Below are 20,468 nucleotides of genomic sequence, written 5' to 3'. Positions count from 1 at the left end.
TCATAATCAAATGTGATGGTATGCATCCGGATGTCGATGCAGGCGCAGTCACTCTTCCTGAGGCCCTAAGGTTTAACCCTTTCGCTGTCACGGACGTACCGGTACGTTTTCGCGCTTCCCCCCCACAGTGTCACTGACGTACCGGTACGTTCTCTATGTGCGTTCAAAATTTCGCGCTTGAGCGCAAAGCTGACGCTCTTGGACTACCCGCGCCATCTGTTGAATCTTTCTACAAGTTTGTATTTTCTCCCCTTACTGTTTTGGTACGTGTAGTGAAGAGTACGGAGCGTCTGCCATCCCACCCCTCTCTCTTTGCTGAGTGGCGCGGTCGCTCTGCGTTTGCCGGATCATGACGCGCGCCTGTGTGGTTATGGGTCCAAGGGTTGTTCTGCCATCTGCCGCTGTTTTGCAGGTTTTTATTTTTCTTCTGTCGGCATGTGAGCTACGGCGCTTCAAGTTCAAGGGCGCGCGCCGTTGCCACTCCGAGAGTCAAAGAAACCGACACATGACTGGATCGCTGCTTTCGCTTCGCTCTCTCGTCGCACCCTCGCTTGCGGCTGGCAGCAGCAAACGTAAAGCTCCTCTAACTTTGTTTTAGCCTTTTTCCATCTCCCTCTCTCATCTTTATTACACAGCGTCCCATTTCTCTCCGTTTTGCGGGCCACTGAAAGCATACCCCCGCTGCGCGCGGTTACTTTCGGATATGGCTGACCGCGCCGCGGGACCTTCCTCTGCGCATTGGAGCGGTGGCTCTTCCAATTCTGAATACGAGCCGAGCTCGGATTCGGACAGCGTCTCATCCGAGGAAGAGGCGAGTTCCGCATCGTCAGATTCTGATGTTGAAACAGCGGGACCATCATCCCGGAAGCGTGCGACACTGGGGGTGCGTCACGGGCAGAAACACCCGACAGCGAAAGGGTTAAAGATAACAATGGTCACGTAAATAAATCTGCAGTGGAAGTTAGCAAAAAGCGATTGGAGGATTGGTGGCTGAAAAGCAGACATGTGGCATAAGGTTAGAAGTGTAGGAAACCGTAGCGGAAAAATATGGTGAATCTTAATGAGAATTGACAACACAGTTGAAAAAAAATAAAGAAAAGCTGAGCATGGTGGCAATTGCCACCACCCTGTTTCAAAGAGAGCGCTCCTATCCATCCATCGATCCATAGTTACATCTTACCACTGATCACCACTAGCGGGCTGGATGGCGCATCGAGCGCCCGAAACTAGTGAAGCCACCGGAAGTAAGTGGCCTTGTCCCGGAAGTCAGCCTTTGGCAGTGCATGAAATCGGACCTCAGCACGGTTTTTCAGTTCCACTTTTGTTTTCCCACTTAGCATTTCGTCTTTTCGTCGTTCTCGTCTTTTTACATGACAATGCCTACCTGTTGCGTCATCAATTGAGTGAGGAGACCAGCGAAGTCTTCGGGAAGGACGTTTCGAAAATAAGGGCCCATTGCATCTCAATGGGACTACACTAGCAGACGACAGGACGTCGCTACACGCAGCAAGTGTGGTATCTCGTCTGCTCAACTCTGTGCCGTCTCGTTGCGCTAGTTTCGCCAACTCTGCTCTTTACTGCGATTCTTGTTCCCATGCTCAAGCCCAAGTTATGCTATCAATGGGGGATAAATATAAGAAAGAATAGGTTGAAACATTCACCAGGCAGCTGACTTTGCAGTGACAATTTTACTGAATTATGTTTAGACAAAACCGGAGCAGGGGCTAGGCTACTTGCCATCTGCTGAGATGTCGATGGTGTTCGGTTGGTTCACATTAGCGCCTCCAAAAGGTATGGTACTGCTTTTTCGACGGAGCATGTCATGTACTGATTCATATTGGAGCAAGTTAAGCCTGAATGGGCTTTAATTCGCGGTGCTTGGTGCATTTGACTTCTCACAGCGCTTCTCACACGCACTGCAGCATTCGTCTTTCTTGTCAGTCATTCCTCTCGCGCTGTGCCTTTTCTTTGCTGCACGAAAATTCGGTGTTAAGATGTCTAAGCCTCACTGTCATTCCGCTACTTGTCCTTCACGCTCGGAAGACAGGAACCAGGCAAGAACATAGTGTTCAATGCACGTACCCCTTTGCCGAGGAAGGGTGAGACCTGCATGCCTGTTTTCTTCGGTTTCTGTGAAATTACAGGGTTCTGCACACAATGCTCACATTTCTCGCGTTCAGCTTGCTTGTTCCTTTCATATAACAGCAGACATTACACGAGAACAGCGCAAAAAACTGAGAATGAAAGGGCGAAAGATGCGACTCTTTGCATTGAAATACACAGCAGACACCCAACTTCCGGGACAAGCCGTCCAAGTTGCAGTGGGTTCACTCGCGCTCGTCTCTCGCAAAGCGGGAATGCGGCATCCAGCCACCTAGTGGAGATCAGTGGACGCTCCTGATATCCCTTCTGCATCTAAACTGGCTGTTTTGCCCATCTCTTACTTCTTGTTCTGCTTTGATCCAACTCTAGTTCCTTGCCAATTTAAGCTATATATTTCCATGACAGTAGGCGCAGTTGTTCTATGCTGCTTTTACGGCACCAAACAAGAGATCACCCAATGGACACTAAAACTCGCTTGGACATCCCTTGGACGTCCACAGGACGTCTAAGGAAGTTTCAGTGCCCACTGGGCAGTCTCCCTCACCGAGTGTTGATGTACAGCTGCACACTCAGCTCATATTGGCAGCCAGATGCAGCCTGCTGCCAGTGAGAGATGGCTCCCGTTGGACGAGTGCCCACCTGGAGAGGTTGTTCTTGTCGTCGGCTGCTGTGCGGGTGGGTGGCTGCACGTACAGGTTCTGGCTGGCACGCTCCTCGAGGGGCCGCTGCACGTGGGAGGGGGGGGACTCCACCTTGGCCCCTCCCCCGTCCTCCCGCTGGAGCACCAGCTGCAGGCGCTCCTTGCTCGCCTCCAGCAGCTTGCGCGCCTCCTTCAGGCTCAGCCCCTCCACGCTGGCACCGTTGATCTGCACAGCCCCCCTTCCTCATCATTCCTCCCCAAGGGATGCTCAGCTCAGAACACGCCTCCGTGACAAACCTTCCAGGGCCGAATTTCTACTGCTTTCTCTGCTCCAAATCCGCATCACTCAAGTGCCTCCACCCTGACGCTTTTCCGTACACAATATGCCTGTGAGGGAGACATGCACCTGGAGCCCGACGAGAGGAAGCAGTTGTTGTCCTCAACAGAGCGGTCGATAAACACAACAGCTACATCACTGTCTCCCAGCTCAGCAGCTGTGTGCCACCTTGCAATCTTGAGAAAGCGCAGGACCAGAAGCTCGACAGCCACACTTTAGCGAAAAGGGGACCTAAATTGCATGAAAATTACAGCTCACTTACAAGGACCGCAGAGTTTCCATCAAAAAAAAAAAATGCGCACTCTGTGTAGCACATGTTAGTGCGCATAATTACAAAGGATAAGAAGGCCAAAAATGCAGCAGCATTTGTCACATGCGTATTTTCCTTGCCAAGAGACAGCTCGGAAGTATTTTCACTTGTTCCAGTCTTTTCGCTGAATCAAACAAGCTCCGACCTTGGATGCGACACGCTATCTGTGTTAAACAGCAACTTTCATATGTACTACCCCCTGCCACATATGTTGCACCGGTTTCAACGAAGGCGGCCGCATACGAGTCGGTCATCAACAATCATGCAGTGGTTCGTTATCCATGTTAAAAAAGCAACTTTTATACGTACCTCCTGCCACATATCATGTTGCCCTGAATAAGAAAACATGATGTGCAGAAATGTACACTGCTTGGTTAGACAGCATAACAGTACCCAACCTGTAATGTGGTCATGCAAAAAGTTCATAAAATGAGAAAACTGGCAACAAAAATTATATGATGGTTAGTAAAGCCTCATTAATTTGGAGTTCAAGTGACCAGAAAAGATGCCCGAGTTATCGAAAGGTAAATTTACAAAACGCTCCACGCCCCAGAAACAAACTACTGATAATGTGATGAAGCCTTATGAGAGGAGGCTATGATGTGGAACATCTGTAAGCCCCGGACGAGTGCCCAGTTTCGGCGCGCTGAGAGAACAATGCAAACGCAAGCGACGGGGAATGCACATCGATGAGGGAACGGCGAGACTACTCCAAAAAGGAAAAAGAAATGAACAGCAACGAGCCAGTTGACATTTGGCTACCGGCAAATGCGCAAGCCGAAGCTCAGAAACCGAAACTACGCGGCCAGCCTATTTTCTAACTTAGCGGCAGGGGCAATGCGAACGTTGTCACTCAAGCCGTTACGCCCGCTTAAGAGGTGCCAATGCACCATGTAATATGCACAATTTTCAGAGGATTGCTTGCCCTGTTGCGACATCTTGACTCGCACGAAATTCCACAAGCAGGCTTTCCCTCATATCGTAGGTGACCAAAACGAGATGCCGGAGATCCCACCAAGGCGACAGCATGAATGCATGGGTGTGGGCATTAACAAATGGATGAAAAAAAAAGCGCGCTCTCATCTTGCGATTGTTTGAAGTGGGGGTCATCAGCCACCTTGTTCGCAGCGTGTGATATGTGGGAAAGCCCACTTGCGGAATTTGGCACGATGTCAAGCCTAGCGGCGTCGGAGTGTGATCAGTACACGCAACGGAGAGGGAAGGGAACAGACTCTTGGTATTCTTTTCCCGGAACTCAATCGTCAGATAACTTCCTCAGATGTTGTGGCTCTGCCACGGTGGAATTTATGAAGGTTGGCGTGGTATACAGTCGCTGGTGGTAATTTTGTGATATTAAGAAATTCTTGAATATCAATTTCTCAAATATGAATCGCATATCAAGCATATTCAATTCGTATTTGAAGTTTCAAATATTCGCACGCCCCTACTCTCTGGGCCTTGTTTCTGTTTAATCTCTCTCTCTGCTACTCTCACAAACAGAGCCGGACACAGCAGTCCCTCACTTCTTCGTCCTCTGGCCGCCAACACCTGGCGGCAATATTTAACCAATAAATTTTTGAAAAGTTTCACAACTCTGGCATTTTCTTTCGTTTTGAAGTCTAGTCAATATGCTGCAGTTTAATGTACTATTGCAGTGTGCTGTACATTTAGCACTTCCTGGAGAAATAATTTTTATTTTATAACGCTCAAAGCAAAACTGTAGCAAACTAATTTGCCTGAAATAATTTCTAAGAGAATATTTGGAATATTTCTCGCTGCTTTCGCCACTCCATGACAAGGTGCTGACAAACAGTGTTCAAGAATTGGCTGGGTGTGCAGTACAGAGAAGGGCACGAAGTGCGCAAGCGTTACTCCGAGCCATCAGAGTCCTCCGAACTCGAGTCGGATGGCAATTGCCTCTCGCTGCCCCACAGGGCATCATCGCCTGTGCTGTCTGGCGCACTGCTTATGCTGCATTCTCCAAGAGACTTGCGCACCATCCCTGCGGGGAGAGATTTCCACGCCGACAACACCCAGCCACAAGCCAAAATCAATTTGTGACAGCGGAAACGCAAACTGGCTGTGCCACAGTGGCTGTGCCATACCGCACTACTGCTGGTGGCGATGGTGATGGGAGCGGTTGACTTCAGCCGCCCGTTGTTGCAAGACTTCCGCAGTTTTTCTGCCAATAAGACGGGGGCTGACTTTTTGCCATGGTTTTTTGAAAAAAAAGTTGGACCTATATTCGGGTTTTTACGGTACATGCGGTACCTGTGGGGTGCGAGACCTACATGGGGGGCTCTTTACTGCGACTGTGTCGATGTGCAGCTGTTGCTGTCCAGCCGTGGTTCTACGCAACCTGCTGGGAGGATGCACCACCCTGCGTCGGACGTAGGCAAGCACCTTCATGTGTTGCGCTCATACCGTCACACAGAGAAAGGTGGCTGCAGAAGTCAGCTCAGACTCGTTCCACGGAATTCGAGCAAGATGCGTGTGTCCTCCTCCTTTCATTGCCCACTTCTGCTGGGGGGAGACACTGTGCGTGCACCCTGAGAACACCACGAGGGGGGACCGGCCAGCTGTTTGCATGCTTGCCCCACTGGAACCACTTAGCAGCAGCACTGGCGGTGCCCAAAAGCGCTATGCTAAATCTCTCTGCTGATGCGTGCACACCCCAGGTAGCACGGCTGTGGACACGTACAGACCACTTCCGTCTTCTGTTGCTGCGAGCACGCGCAGGCACGGTGCCATCCCAGAGGAGGAGCTCAACCCTGTGCGGCAGGAGTTCCAGGAACATTATTTGCTCGAGGCACATACTTCACATTTTCAAAAACCAAACATTCAGACAAATCGAATATCGAGTACTTGAGCTGTTCGACAGAATATTTGAAATTATTGAACACTCGCACGTGCCTAGTTGAAAGGCCTTACTAAATGACCTCTACATTAAAACTTCTCCGGTATACGCATTTACGTCAGCCAATTCTGTCACCTTTTTCGCACAGTTGTGCTTTCCTCCCTCCGAAGCAATTCATCAGACTCAGTAGCCTCCGTACCCTTCTGAGCCGGGCCAGCCTTCTACACTGGCTGTAGCGCCGTCTTCAACCAATGTGCCTGCACTCCACACAAACAAAGCCTGCACTCACCTCACACGATGTATAGTGCTCCATTTTTTAAAGCAAATGGCAAAGTGCTGGGGTAACCATGTGGAACAATTGAAATAAATAGCTAGCAACTACTCCCTGCAGTTGTGCGCCCCATTCACAACAAACACTGGCACAGCATGAATGAGCCAAGCATCGCAGGGAAAGGCTCTTCACGCTGCAAGTGAATCTTGTGGGACGAAGGCAGAGTGGATCGGTCGGCGGTAAACGACATGCGGCAGTTATTCACAACAAATGCTGCACGATGAGCTCACAGCCACCAAAGTACTGTAGCTCATCACTGGCTTTGCATGGCCTGTACAGAAAACCCGAAAAATTGTGGCTGTGAAAAGTTATGCTACACTCTTGCACATTTATTAAACAATGCGTATGAATTACTTTTCCTTAACTGCGTGTGCTCACATCACATTGCTTAGTTGCCACATTCATGCATGTGTGAAAACATGTGATCCTGAAGTTCCTGTAGAGTGTGTCGACCTTTGTTGGGCATTTGCACCGACTTTTTGTTCATGCGCCGACAACATCTTGACGATGTTGAATAAATGGCTGACCATGCAGCCAACAGCTGTTCACCTTGAGCAAAACATCGCCTTCCTGAATGGTCCCATCTCGCTCGGCCAGTGACCGGCTGCTGACTTCCTTGACAAAGATGCGGCAGCCGAGCACCAGGCCAAAATCTGCACAGGGAAGGAGTCATCCACACAGCGGCTGCAAAACTCCACTCTGTGGCCATCTGTGGCCGAGGCACCAGCTGGCCACATTACTGTCCCCGCCACCCGCCCACCTAGCTTCTCTCTGCCGCCCCCTGCTACGCTTGCTGCCTTCTCTTGGTATCCACTCCCTTGAGGACTTATATTGCCTTCCCATTATGTGCCCTGCCCCAGTGGTTGACTGGCAAAATACATAGAGAGCTAGGTTTGATACCTCAGCTACGAAGCGCATGCCCCACATCCGTGTTAACAGTTTAAACAACCCAGCAGTTTCACCTGGGGTGCACAATGCTCGGCTGCAGCAACACCCGTGAGCAACACACGTAGCTTCAAGCAGCAGAGTAGCAGAGAAATTCCCTTGGGATACACAATAAAGATCATAAATGCATTAGTACTGCATCTGTTATGTTATAGCCCAAGGAGTCCCCGTATCTAAAGACTAGACTGACACCTGTGCCCAGATGAAAGTGCCGGCTTGTTAACATGGATGCAAATGTGCAGGGCATGCATCTCTGAGCTGGGGTATCAAACCTTGCTGTGTATACGTTTTTGTTCGTGCCAATGAACCATCAGTTGAAGTCAGTGTTGGTCCTGCGTGTATCTCCTTTCTTCATCCTGTCTTTTTTTGCATAGAAAAAATGCATTCAAGGAGCCAATACCAGGTAGCTATGCCCTTTTCTGGCCTGTAAACCGTCCCTGCATTAAAGGGGAGTAGCCTCCCCTTTGTCGTTGGAACCCACTAATCAATCAACCGAGGCCAAATTGTTCAGGTTGCATTTTGAGAAACGCAGCACCGGCAGACGCCAGAAGAGGATAACAAGTAGACACAACTGCGCTCTAGTTGCACCTGAGTCATTTGCCATCGCTGCTTTCCTCAGAATTATTACTCACAGAGCCACATAGCCTGCGACTGGTCAGTCTGCCCTGAGCAAGTAGAAGACGAGAAACATGAATTCAGCACAGACGCGCGTACAAGCAGGACATCATGGGAGAAGATAACACAGGAAGAAGCACCTCATTCTTAGTCATCTTCCCTTGGTCTCTGCTTAATTCAAGCTCACGAGCCCACATTGAATCAACACCCAAGAGCACAAATTTCCACCCAGCTTGAGAAAGGACAATGCACACACCATCTTTCTTCTTGGCTTTCAACAGGGTCACCCGCACAGGTTCAGCACGGCCCAGGACCACACGACGCCTGATTATCTGGGAGAAATCAACCGCTCGTCATTAGTGAATTGCTCCACACGAAGCAGTTCCTTGAGAAACAAAAAGAGCAAAATGCCAAGCCACCCCTGAGAGCATAACAGAGCACAGCTGCAACTGGGTAAGATATTTTTTCAACTGTGTCCCTCTAGAAACAAAAAGAGCAATCAAAGCGGAAAGCTGGGCTAGTTGGTTTGACAGAGAAGGAGACAAGACAGAGAAGGAGACAGGGCGAGCGCTCGTCCTGTCTCCTTCTCTGTCTTTGTCCTAGTTTTATGCGCTACTCTTTTAATTAAAAAGAGCAAAATGCCAAGCCACCCCTGAGAGCATAACAGAGCACAGCTGCAACTGGGTAAGATATTTTTTCAACTGTGTCCCTCTAGAAACAAAAAGAGCAATCAAAGCGGAAAGCTGGGCTAGTTGGTTTGACAGAGAAGGAGACAAGACAGAGAAGGAGACAGGGCGAGCGCTCGTCCTGTCTCCTTCTCTGTCTTTGTCCTAGTTTTATGCGCTACTCTTTTAATTAAAAAGAGCAAAATGCCAAGCCACCCCTGAGAGCATAACAGAGCACAGCTGCAACTGGGTAAGATATTTTTTCAACTGTGTCCCTCTAGAAACAAAAAGAGCAATCAAAGCGGAAAGCTGGGCTAGTTGGTTTGACAGAGAAGGAGACAAGACAGAGAAGGAGACAGGGCGAGCGCTCGTCCTGTCTCCTTCTCTGTCTTTGTCCTAGTTTTATGCGCTACTCTTTTAATTAAAAAGAGCAAAATGCCAAGCCACCCCTGAGAGCATAACAGAGACATAGGTCGGCACACTCACTCATGAGCGCACTCATATCGCCTCACTCACACTCACACTCACGTCTGTGAGTGTGAGTGTGAGTGAGTGGTCGTGAGTGCAAGTGGACGTGAGTGTGAGTGCGAGTGAGTGGATATGAGTTTCGGTAATCATGAGTGTGAGTGCGAGTGAGTGGATGTGAGTGTGGGTGGTCTGAGTGTGAGTGCGAGTGAGTGGTCGTGAGTGCGAGTGGACGTGAGTGTGAGTGCGAGTGAGTGGATATGAGTGTGGGTTATCATGAGTGTGAATGTGAGTGAATGGTCGTGAGTGTGAGTGGACGTGAGTGTGAGTGGATGTGAGTGGGGGTGGTTATAAGCGTGAGTGGACGTGAGTGTGAGTGGACATGAGTGCGAATGCGATTGAGTGGATGTGAGCGTGAGTAGAGGTGAGTGGGTATGATTGATGAGTGGATGTGAGTGGGCGTGAGTGGCAATGAGTGGTTGTGAATGGACATGAGTGGCAATGAGTGGATGTGAGTGGTGGGTGGAAGCGACAGTGAAGTCGGTCGCCCATGTTTCGTGACGCTGATGCCCGCTTAGCTATTTTCATGTTGTTGACAGCTGCGGGAAGCAAATATTCACTACTGAAGACGCTCGAGGCAGCATAAGGCATCATGCCGGTGTCTTTGGACAACCGAAGGAAAGGATTCCGCTGGCACGGGAACGGCAATCTTTCGTTGCTTTTGTAGTTCACCGTTGGCAGGGGCGCAGGCCCTTCGCGCATGCAGAGAGCCGCTACAAGTTTTTTGAGACCCTTTATCGAATTTCGCATTGCCAGTCCTGAAAATATAGATATATGTCTCTTGCCACGCTCCCCGCATGGCTCGATCTCGTATACATATGAGTTACAATGCTTACTGCTGAAACAACGACTGTCCGCTGCTCGGCAATAACTACCGTAAGTTGGGACCTCGGGTGCTGCAGTGGACTTAGGTTTTTTTTTCTTTGCCCAGGTGTGCGCATTGCAGAGCTCTCATCTGGCCGTAATTTGTTCATAGGCTCTGACCCATGCGGTAACCCGACCTCCTTTATCCCAGGTCTTGAACTGCACAAACCCGGCTCAAGCCCGGAAACGACGCGAAAACCAAGTGCGCTTTTCGGTAACGCCAGAGGATTCTTGTTTCTATCATGTACTTTAAAGAGCCCAGCGTCGGAAATCCAGCATGTGGCTTTTATAATTTTTTTTTTGTATGCATAGCATCAGGCATGGTAATGTCTTTGACGCCCAAGGAGATATCCAAAGCGGCAATATTTTATGTTTTAATTTGCGCCAGAAATTATTGTTTCCTGCTGATGGTGGTAGTGAAGTTCGCGGTCCTGTGCATTGTTTGTCGCGTCCGGGTTCGCGATAAAGGAATGCCCATTGAGTTTGTTTTTTCTGCCCTCCGCACAACTGCAGGGAGGGAGATGAGTCACACTGGCTGCACAGCGGTATAAGGGGAGCGGGATAGCGACGGATTCCGAGAATAAGGGAAAGGTCAAACACCCGCCGGGAATATATACGTCAGGTCGCATTTCACTGGGCACATTCTTGCGGAAAGGCGGATCCTCGTCGTGAAGCTTTTGTCCCATGTCTATGGCAGCACGCGTTGACAACTTGAGGCGCGGTCAACAGGACATTGCGACGCTAGCTACAGGCTTGAAGACAGTTTGTAAGTGACGGTACTGAAGAGATGGGCCTTGAGGTGACTTTCCCCGAACCTGAGTTTACCAGAGGTTGAAACAACCTGCACCGTGGGAAATCGAGAATGTTTGCGAAGCTCGCGGGACGAAGGGAGAAACCTCCGAAATCATGATGGTGGAAAATGTACATATTTGTGCAGTGTTTGTGGAGGTGAGTTATCTTCTTTCCAAAATCACTGATTGGCTGTGTTGTCCTTTTACAGTTGTTGATTGGCGACGTTTTCCTTTCCCCAATGATTTATTGGGTTGATGTTTGTGGAGTTACCTAATTGGTTACTGTCTCCACCGACGGCAGGGTCATAGGGTTTAAAATCAAGTGTTTGGGCGGGGCCGTGGGCTGGTTTCGTCACGTAAAGCTACTGGTCAGTCAAATGTAAACAAGTTTTCTCCTTGCGTGTATCTTTCTTTGTTTTATTAATTGGTAATAAAAAGTTAACCTCTCCAGAAGTGTCCTCTGGCAACGTGATCGAGCAATATCGAATCTGCAAGACGTCAAGCACCCTTCAATAATCATCATCAACGTAATTTACCTCTACAAGATTGAGAGGGAAACTCAACTGTGATGAAACGTTGCGGCGATTTTCGGAAGTGGATATGAGGTGGCAACCAAATTAGAGCTGTGCACGGGCTCGGGCCGGCCCGAAAGCCCGTACCCGGCCCGGCCCGCGGGCCGGGCTCGGGCCTTTCGGAAGTCTATTCACCCGGGCCCGGGCCGGGCTCGGGCCACGGTATATTTGTCTCGGACGGGCCGGCCGGGCTTCGCCATCGCGATTGCTCCTGCGTGGCTCCAGCCGCCCTACTGTTGCAAGCTTCGAAACTAATCTTCAGGAGCGCCGCACTTGCCTCAAGCCGTCATCAATGGACGATTTGTTGTTTTTACATAATAACTTGGAGTGATAACTCTCTACATGCGCCGTGTTTGCATATACTCACTACTAACCATGACAGCCGAGCATTTTAAAAACATTGAAATAAACTGATTTTCCTTAAATTACCTCTTTCTGTTTCATCGTCACTTCAATTAAAGTTTTGCAGGTCGGGCCGGGCCCGGGCCGGGCCTTAACTCGGGCCGGGCCCGGGCGGGCTTAGGTTTCTTCAGTGTCGGGCCGGGCCGGGCCTCCATCAGTACTGTGGGGCTCGGGCCGGGCGCGGGCTGAAATTTGCGGCCCGTGCACAGCTCTAAACCAAACTGCCGGACCTTTTTTGATTGGTTGGACGTACAGTTCGAAATTAATTTTTATGTACTCGGGAAAGGGATATAAAATACAATGTGTCTGAGTATTGTCACCGTTTCGCTCGAGAAAAAAAAAACTACAGAAGAAAAGCAGTACACGCGACTGAAAGTTAATAAGAATCAAGCTAGGGCGACACTTTTCGTTTGGCTTAAAAGTATTGTGCAAGCGAGTGCTGTTAAGGCACTGAAGAAAAAAACATACGACGCCACAGCCAAAAATGTGACCAGAAGAGAACAGAAAACTGAGGGCGGCGGGCGGAAGGGGGGCCAGGAGCTTTTCACAAACAGTTCGAAGGGTGCGGACATATTCGACTCTGGACTATGCTCGCAGCACAGGAAAGAGTTGAATATTAAGCTCCCCAACGCTCTCCCCGGAGTCCAAAAAAAAAAGTTTTTTCTTTGGTCATGAATAGGCTTCCGTCAGCGTCATGTAAGCAGAACTACGCCGTTGGCAATATGAGCAGGTGGGGGCTGCCCTGGCAAGTCAACAACTCAAAAGAAAACATTCGACAGAAGTCTGTCTGGTTGGGGTGCTGGCAGAAGGGGTGCTGGCACCGCACAAACCGACCAGCTCTATCCGTCGCCTTCTCCCCCGCCCAAAAAACCGGCAGCCCAGAGAAAAGGCCCAGGGCGTCGTGTACAAAATTCCGTGTTCCGTCTGCCCGGCGTCGTACATAGGGGAAACGAAGAACTTCGCGGAAAGGATGAGCCAACACAAAGCGGACGTCCGTCACATCAATCGTCAACACAGCGCCGTGGCCGAACACTGCAAAGGGTGTGACCATCCAATTGACTTCGACAGCACCATTGTATTGGAAACGGAAGCTAACCCACGCAGGAGGCGTCTACTTGAGTCGTGGCACATTCAGCAAACACGAGAGAATGTTAATCGTCCCTGGGGACTCTCCCCTCATCCTATGTCCATGGGCTGCGGCCATTGACCCGGAGGTCCTCCACGCAGGGGCTTCAAAAGCCAAGCTGCGCTCGCCCGTAGTCACACCATGAAGAAGGGGCCGAGCCGGTCCCGAAACGTGGTGTTTTTTCTGTTTTTTCTGCATTTTACTTGGTTGGCGTCACTTACCTTCTCCTAACAAGTCAACAACTGCATACAAGCTTCCGCTGCATGTATGCGAGGCTTGGTTCTCATTTGTGCCGCCTAATCTTCGGCATTTGGCGAGTGAAACCGAAATGAGCTCGTGAAATGCGATTTTGTTCATTTTTCGTGTACATCAAGGGGATTAACTTCTGTTGGCACGCACCGATTTCAGCAATCTTACCCTAACTGATATCTGGACAGCATGAGGCATCATTTGAAGCAGATACTATGATTTCCACCAAGAACTTCTGGATAGCGCTTTTTCCCAGTAAAGTCATATCATTTCAGATTGGCTCAAATTGGCTAACAAGTTAGCTGCATATGCATTCTTCCGAGAACGACGTTGGAGAATAATCGGGTGCAAAGTAAGCACCCCCTATTACCACGCGGATGCGCATGTGGTCTCCGCATGCACTGCCCTCAAAAACACCGCGTTGGTTTGTACAACTTCCTTCAGACAGGGATTATGGGCAATACAGAAAACGTACTGCCTGCAGACATGTACAGTACACAGATCGGTCACACATAGTAAGGTTAGTAGGTTTTGTAAATGGATTGATAATGGCGACCTCCCCTAGCATCGTTATTACGCGGGGAAATCCTCTACTTGCGACCCATTCCAGCCATTTTCCTTTGCGTGAGGAAATCACTCGATCTTTTGAAAAACACGCTCCATTTTCCATGCCGCGAAAAGTATTCATAATCGTCACTTGACTCCAATGAGTTGATGCAGAGTCACGGACAAGTCATTGTGAAGGAAGACCAAATCTTGGTAATTAGACACCATCCAAGAATATTGTCAAGGCAAACTCATTATTATTACTTGCACACCGTCATAGGCACACGCACAAGGGAAGGAGGTGCGCCCCCCCTTCCCCCCTAATCGCCAAGTCTTCCCCATACATTTAATCTGTCGGACCTATTCGGTCATTGTTTACAGTGCAGTGCTACCGCCAAGCAGGTTTTTTAACGGCCAAAGACCTCTGATGTTGCGTTCCAAGAACTGTTTACTTGCCAGGTCATTTTGGAGGCAATCTTTTCAGTTTCTTTTTTGCTGTGACAGTAACCAAAAAACAAATCTGTCATAGTTTCTGTGGTCTAGAGAGAACGGAAATTACTCCGGAAGCGCGATGCTACAACAATGCCTCAGCGACGCAATGACTGCCTTCCTCTGCCGGTACTCACGTGGTGAACAAGGGAGGGAAAGCCTCAGGGTGTTTGCGAACGTTTCAACAAGAGGACTGTCTTCGTCTGGGTGGAGACAAGACCTCTTGTGGAGACGCTGGCAATACTGTGAATCTTTCCCCTCACTTGTTCACATTTTGAGCGTCAAAAAAACCAGTCGCTTATCCTCTCTATACCATATATTCCTCTGCCGATGCTACAGATTAAAATAAAAAACTACACCTCTATAATATCCTGTATATTTAGCAATTCCATCACATGGAAATAAATGTTTTATAATCATTCCTCATATTTGCTCTCCGTTTTGGCGGCAGGGGCCTAGGTGAGAGGTGGTTGGGGTGGGGGGCGGGGAGGAGGGGGGGGGGGGCACTGCGCTAAAACTTGGCTCATTCTCATGGAGAACACTGCGCACGCCTATGGACACTGTTCAAAAACTTCTCTAAGCATCTCAGCTGCTGACGCTATACAGGCAATCATCATCTCAGCAGCAAGCGCAGGAGCACAGGTGCGTTGCATTCGGTGCATGGAATATGCGTGATGAGTGACTACTTTCTTCGAGCATCGAAACTGTGCAAATTGACCAAATAGCCCGACAAAGCCTGGGCAGCTCACCACCACATCTTTGCGACTCAGGGTAATGTTAGGGGAGCTACGAGGGCAGTCGCCGCGACAGTAAATCTCTCATCCCCTCCGTTGTCAGCAAACAAGGAAACAGTACACTGAACGTAAATGCGAGTGAGCGGACATGAGTGTGAGTGGAAATGAGTGTGAGTGAGTGGTTGTGAGTGCGAGTGGTCATGAGTGCGAGTGAGTGGTTGTGAGTGTGAGTGGACATGAGTGCGAGTGAGTGGTTGTGAGTGTGACTTGTCATGAGTGCGAGTGTGAGTGAGTGGCTGTGAGTGTGAGTGCGTGTGAGTGGTTGTGAGTGCGAGTGGTCATGAGTGTGAGTGTGAGTGAGGGGTTGTGAGTGTGAGTGATGATGAGTGTGAGTGCGAGTGAGTGGTTGTGAGTGCGAGTGGTCATGAGTGCGAGTTTGAGTGAGTGGTTGTGAGTGTGAGTGGTCATGAGTGCGAGTGTGAGTGAGTGGTTGTGAGTGTGAATGGACATGAGTGTGAGTGTGTGTGAGTAGTAGTGAGTGCGAGTGGTCATGAGTGCGAGTGTGAGTGAGCCACCGCTCATGGTGCCGACGTATGAACAGAGCACAGCTGCAACTGGGTAAGATATTTTTTCAACTGTTACCCTCTAGAAACAAAAAGAGCAATCAAAGCGGAAAGCTGGGCTAGTTGGTTTGACAGAGAAGGAGACAAGACAGAGAAGGAGACAGGGCGAGCGCTCGTCCTGTCTCCTTCTCTGTCTTTGTTTTAGTTTTATGCGCTACTCTTTTAATTAAAAAGAGCAAAATGCCAAGCCACCCCTGAGAGCATAACAGAGCACAGCTGCAACTGGGTAAGATATTTTTTCAACTGTGTCCCTCTAGAAACAAAAAGAGCAATCAAAGCGGAAAGCTGGGCTAGTTGGTTTGACAGAGAAGGAGACAAGACAGAGAAGGAGACAGGGCGAGCGCTCGTCCTGTCTCCTTCTCTGTCTTTGTCCTTGTTTTATGCGCTAGTCTTTTAATTAAAAAGAGCAAAATGCCAAGCCACCCCTGAGAGCACAACAGAACACAACTGCACTTGGTGGAAATATTTTCTCAACTGTGTCCCTCTAGAAATAAAAAGATAAAGATGCCCAGCCACCCCTGAGAGCACAATAGAGCACAGCTGCAATTGGTGAAAACACTTTTTCAACTGTGTCCCTCTAGAAACAGAGAGAAAGATGCCAAGCCACCCATGAGAGCACAATAGAGCAGAGCTGCAATTGGTGAAAATACTTTTTCAACTGTGTCCCTCTAGAAACAAAAAGACAAAGATGCCAAGCCACCCCTGAGAGCCTTAGAGCATAGCTGGAATTGGTGAAAATGTTTTCTCAACTGAGTCCCTCAAGAAACAAAAAAAGAAAGATGCCCAGCCACCTCTGGGAGCATAATAGCTAAAGCATAGCTGCACTCAGAATAAAATTTTTTCTCAGTTGTGTCACTGTCAAATAGTTTGGCTGCAGAACGACTGCTTTGCTCCAAGGATGGTGGAGCTAACAGCATGTACCGAGTCTCCTCGTGACCTCGGGGTAGAACTGACGAAATGTGTCTCTGACCAATCCCCGAAGCAGGAAGAACTACATTCTGAAGCAGTGTAGATCAGCTTATCCGTTCATAGCATGCACAATAATAGATTAAACCCATAGCGACTGCAAACGATCTTGCAAGTTCTGGCCGTTGTTTACTAATACAATGTACAGCCAGAGAACTCTTCAGCTTGCATGCATGACAGGGCGCGTTTTCCGTGCTTCTTTAGTTTATGACAGAGCAAATTTGCAAAAAATCAATTCTAAGCACAGGCTCCCAAAGCCCGTGCTTTTTAATATTGAGCTTTCTGCAAGTTTGCTTCGTCGTAAAGCGTAGGAGTGCAGAAAAAGTGGCCGTCACGCACGCCAGACAAAGATTTTGCCGGGCGTACATTCATAGCATCATTGGATTAACACAGGGAGCCGTCGCTCTGTCAAGCTGTTGAAAGGCAGCTTTTACGTATGTCCCCCTGCGTCATCATGTATGGCGTGACGATCAAATGAAACCAAACAAACAAACCACCATACATTGTTCAATCAAATGACCAGGTATTTGCTAACAAACCACTCCCAACTCCAGCAAGCACATCACAATGAAGCTGCCTGCAAATATAATGCTATAAACCTTCCGTCTAGAATTTCTGCTAGTTTCCGCTCGCCAAGATTTAAAAAGACAAGCCTTGCAGAAATGCCTTGATAGCGCCTTTTGTTGTGCAATCATTTACGAGTGAACAGGCCAGTTCCAGCTTTTGTTGCATGCAAAATGTAGTGGAATCCATGTCCAGAAACACGGAAACAACCTGAAGATACAAAGCTGCCGAAGCATCAGGCAAAGAATTTTCAACTATTCACATAGGTCGGTGAGCTCACTCATAAGTCTACTCGGGCTCACTAAGGCTCACTTCAGATCATGATCTGAGTCGTGAGTGAGCCTGGACTCACATTCAGATCATGTTCTGAGTTCGGAGTCGCATTCAGGTCATGCTATGAGTCGTGAGTGAGCTCGGACTCACTCTCAGTTCGCAATCCGAATTGTGAGTTCGGGCTCATATTCAGATCTTGATGTGAGTCATGAGTCTGGGCTCACAGTCAGATTGTGATCTTTGTCCTGTTCAGTCTGGCAGAGTGTGAACCTGTCAAATCAAATAAGATCATGATGTGAGGTTGAAATATCCCACAATTCCAAGTGGATCCATGATGCCAATTGAGACAAGTTTGCAACGTTCATAAAAGGGAGCTTCCTGTGCAAGCGTAATACTGAATACGCTTTTGGTCGAGGTGATGACGTAGAGCAATTTCACTGACTGGTGGTATGTAAATTTTGTGGCTGCTGCACTCTAGAACATTAATGAAAGGTGAGAAAAGCTGATTAGTAGCCGCACTGGGACTCATTAGATATCTGCGGTTACTCTAGTTCTTCCTTTGCTGTTTTTTCATTGGTTGCAGAACTGGTGTAGCGGCCTTAGGCCTTTACATCCCATGAGCGGTAGCTGCAGGATAGCTGCCGTTAACAGCTCATCGCACCACTGAGTCTGACATTTTTTTCTCCATTTCCGGCACGTAACGTTCACCATTGGGCGTAAAAATGATTCAGCTCTCCGATGTGTGAGCTTACAGGAGTCAAGGTGAGCCTGTGTGAGTTGAAATGAGTGAGTGAGCCCGAATGAGTGAGCGCAGATGAGTCGAAGTGAGTGAGTCCAGGTGAGTCCCGAGTTGAAATGAGTGAGTGGGCCCGAATGAGTCCTGAGTTGACATGAGTGAGTGAGTCGAGATGAGTCGTGAGTCTGAGTGAGATGTTGAGTCGTTGTTTGACTCCGGATGGCTGGTGTGTCTGAGCAAGGCCGAGTGAGTTGTGAGCCTAAATGAGCCCGTAAGTTGACCAAACTTTTGTGAGTGAGCAATCGTGATTTCGTCGAGGTATGACCACCAATGAAAAATGTGGTTTCGTCATTGAGGCCACTATTTGTGGGTGCCCTGCAAAAATGTTTTCCTCTATTGGCGAGGCACCAGTTCTGAAGTCGTGCGCGAGCAAGCTGCCCGAAGTAGGCAAACTGAGGGTCGATGCTTGAAACATACATGGACAGGGGTGGAAGCAGGCTCCAGATTTTTGGAGCAGGCATGGGAGCAGCAAGTCTTATTTTGGAGCAGCTTTGGAGCAGCAAAAGACCCATTTTGGAGGAGGTTTGGGGCAATTTGTAGGCTATTTTGGAGCACTTCTGGAGCGGCAACAGTCTGGGATCAGGTCGGCGAAGCACACACAAGCGTAGCGCTGGCAAAACTCGCGAGAACACGGCCACCTCGTCTTCGTCTTTTCAGTTATCGGACGCATCTTCTTCTTTATCATCACAACCACCCCGGGGACAAGACGAGCCATCCTGGCGACTTAGGGTGATGGCAAGATGGCGGGGTCGTAGTATGGCTTGAGGCGTTGGACATGAACGGTCTCCCGTCCGCGGCGGCGGAGGTCAGAAGACGGCGTGAGGAGTTCCACGACATAATTAACCGGAGAGGTGCGTTCCAGTACGCGGTAGGGACCATGGTACTTGGCTAGAAATTTTGAGGAGAGACCGGCAGTTCCTGCAGGGATCCAGAGCCACACAAGTGCGCCGGAAGAGTAGTTCGGCGAGGTTTGGTCTTGGTCGAGACGGGAGCGCTGGCGATACTGGGTGTCAGTCGTGAGTGAGCGGGCGATTTGGCGGCAGGCTTCAGCATGTTGCGCGGCTTCAGAAACAGCAGGCCGATATTCGGATTCATCAGGGTGGTAAGGGAGAATTGTGTCGATAGTAGCAGAGGGTTGGCGGCCGTAAAGTAGGAAGAAGGGAGAGAAGCCGGTGGTGGACTGCGTAGCGGTATTGTACGCATAAGTGACGTACGGAAGGACGAGATCCCAATTCGTGTGGTCAGAAGCGACGTACTTGGACAGCATGTCTCCGAGGGTGCGGTTAAATCGTTCAGCGAGGCCATTTGTCTGCGGATGGTAGGCGGTGGTGGTTCGGTGAATCGTGTTGCACTCTTGGAGAAGCGCTTTTACCACGTCAGATAAGAACACGCGGCCTCGGTCACTTAGCAGTTCACGAAGTGCACTGTGACGAAGGATGAATCGGTGAAAAATGAAGGAGGTGACGTCCGTCGCTGTGGGAGCCGGAAGGGCAGCAGTTTCGGCATATCGGGTGAGGTGATCCACGGCCACATTAGCCCAACGGTTGCCGGCTGCAGTGTATGAAAGCGGACCGTATAAAGCAATGCCAATGCGGTCGAATGGGTGTGGAGGGCATGGTAACGGCTGCAGCTCTGCAGTGGAACGATGGGGAGATGTCTGGCGACGTTGGCAGGGGAGGCATGAGCGCATGTACTTAATGATGAAGGTGTACATTCCGCGCCAGTAGTAGCGCAGCTGTATGTGGGTATAGGTCTTGAAAACGCCCACGTGACCGCTGTGGGGGGCCAGCATGGAAATATGCACATATCTCCAAGCGTAAGTGACGGGGAATAACGAGCAGCCACTTGCGGCCTTCGGAGCTGTAGTTGCGGCGATAAAGTAGGTTGTCACGAATCACAAAATGGACAGCTTGGCGGCAGAGCGCACATGACGGTGAAGTAGCCGTCGGGTTGGCGAGAAAGTCGAGAAGGGAAGCGATCCATGGATCCATGCGCTGCGCCGAAGGCATGTCGCTGATGCGAAGCAAGGGCAAAGAAGCCCCGGAGGTGGAGAGGCTGGCGATCTCGGCCGGGAGGGGGCAGCGGGACAGTGAATCAGCGTCTTGATGCTCGCGGCCGGTGCGATACACGACGCGGATATCCTAT

At 49.5% G+C, this 20,468-nt stretch overlaps 1 protein-coding gene across 7 annotated transcripts in view; it reads right to left on the bottom strand.

Moving 5' to 3' along the window:
- The window catches only part of pyd (zonula occludens-like protein polychaetoid), a 357,804-nt gene that overhangs the window by 160,834 nt on the left and 176,502 nt on the right, over window positions 1-20,468 (bottom strand). For all 7 annotated transcript variants that reach the window (XM_089563940.1, XM_089563939.1, XM_089563941.1 and 4 more), the window contains exons 5-7: window positions 8,395-8,470; window positions 7,128-7,231; window positions 2,743-2,969 (exon numbers count right to left, since the gene is read on the bottom strand). In XM_089563940.1, the coding sequence (XP_089420066.1) occupies window positions 2,743-2,969; window positions 7,128-7,231; window positions 8,395-8,470 (407 nt within the window). The remainder of the gene's footprint in view (window positions 1-2,742; window positions 2,970-7,127; window positions 7,232-8,394; window positions 8,471-20,468) is intronic.

Source organism: Amblyomma mixtum, chromosome 10, assembly GCF_055824585.1.
Source record: "Amblyomma mixtum isolate Tamu chromosome 10, ASM5582458v1, whole genome shotgun sequence".
Classification (NCBI taxonomy): Eukaryota; Metazoa; Arthropoda; class Arachnida; order Ixodida; family Ixodidae; genus Amblyomma; species Amblyomma mixtum.
The sequence above is the reverse complement of the archived record's forward strand: the minus strand, read 5'-3'. Positions and strand labels throughout refer to the sequence as shown.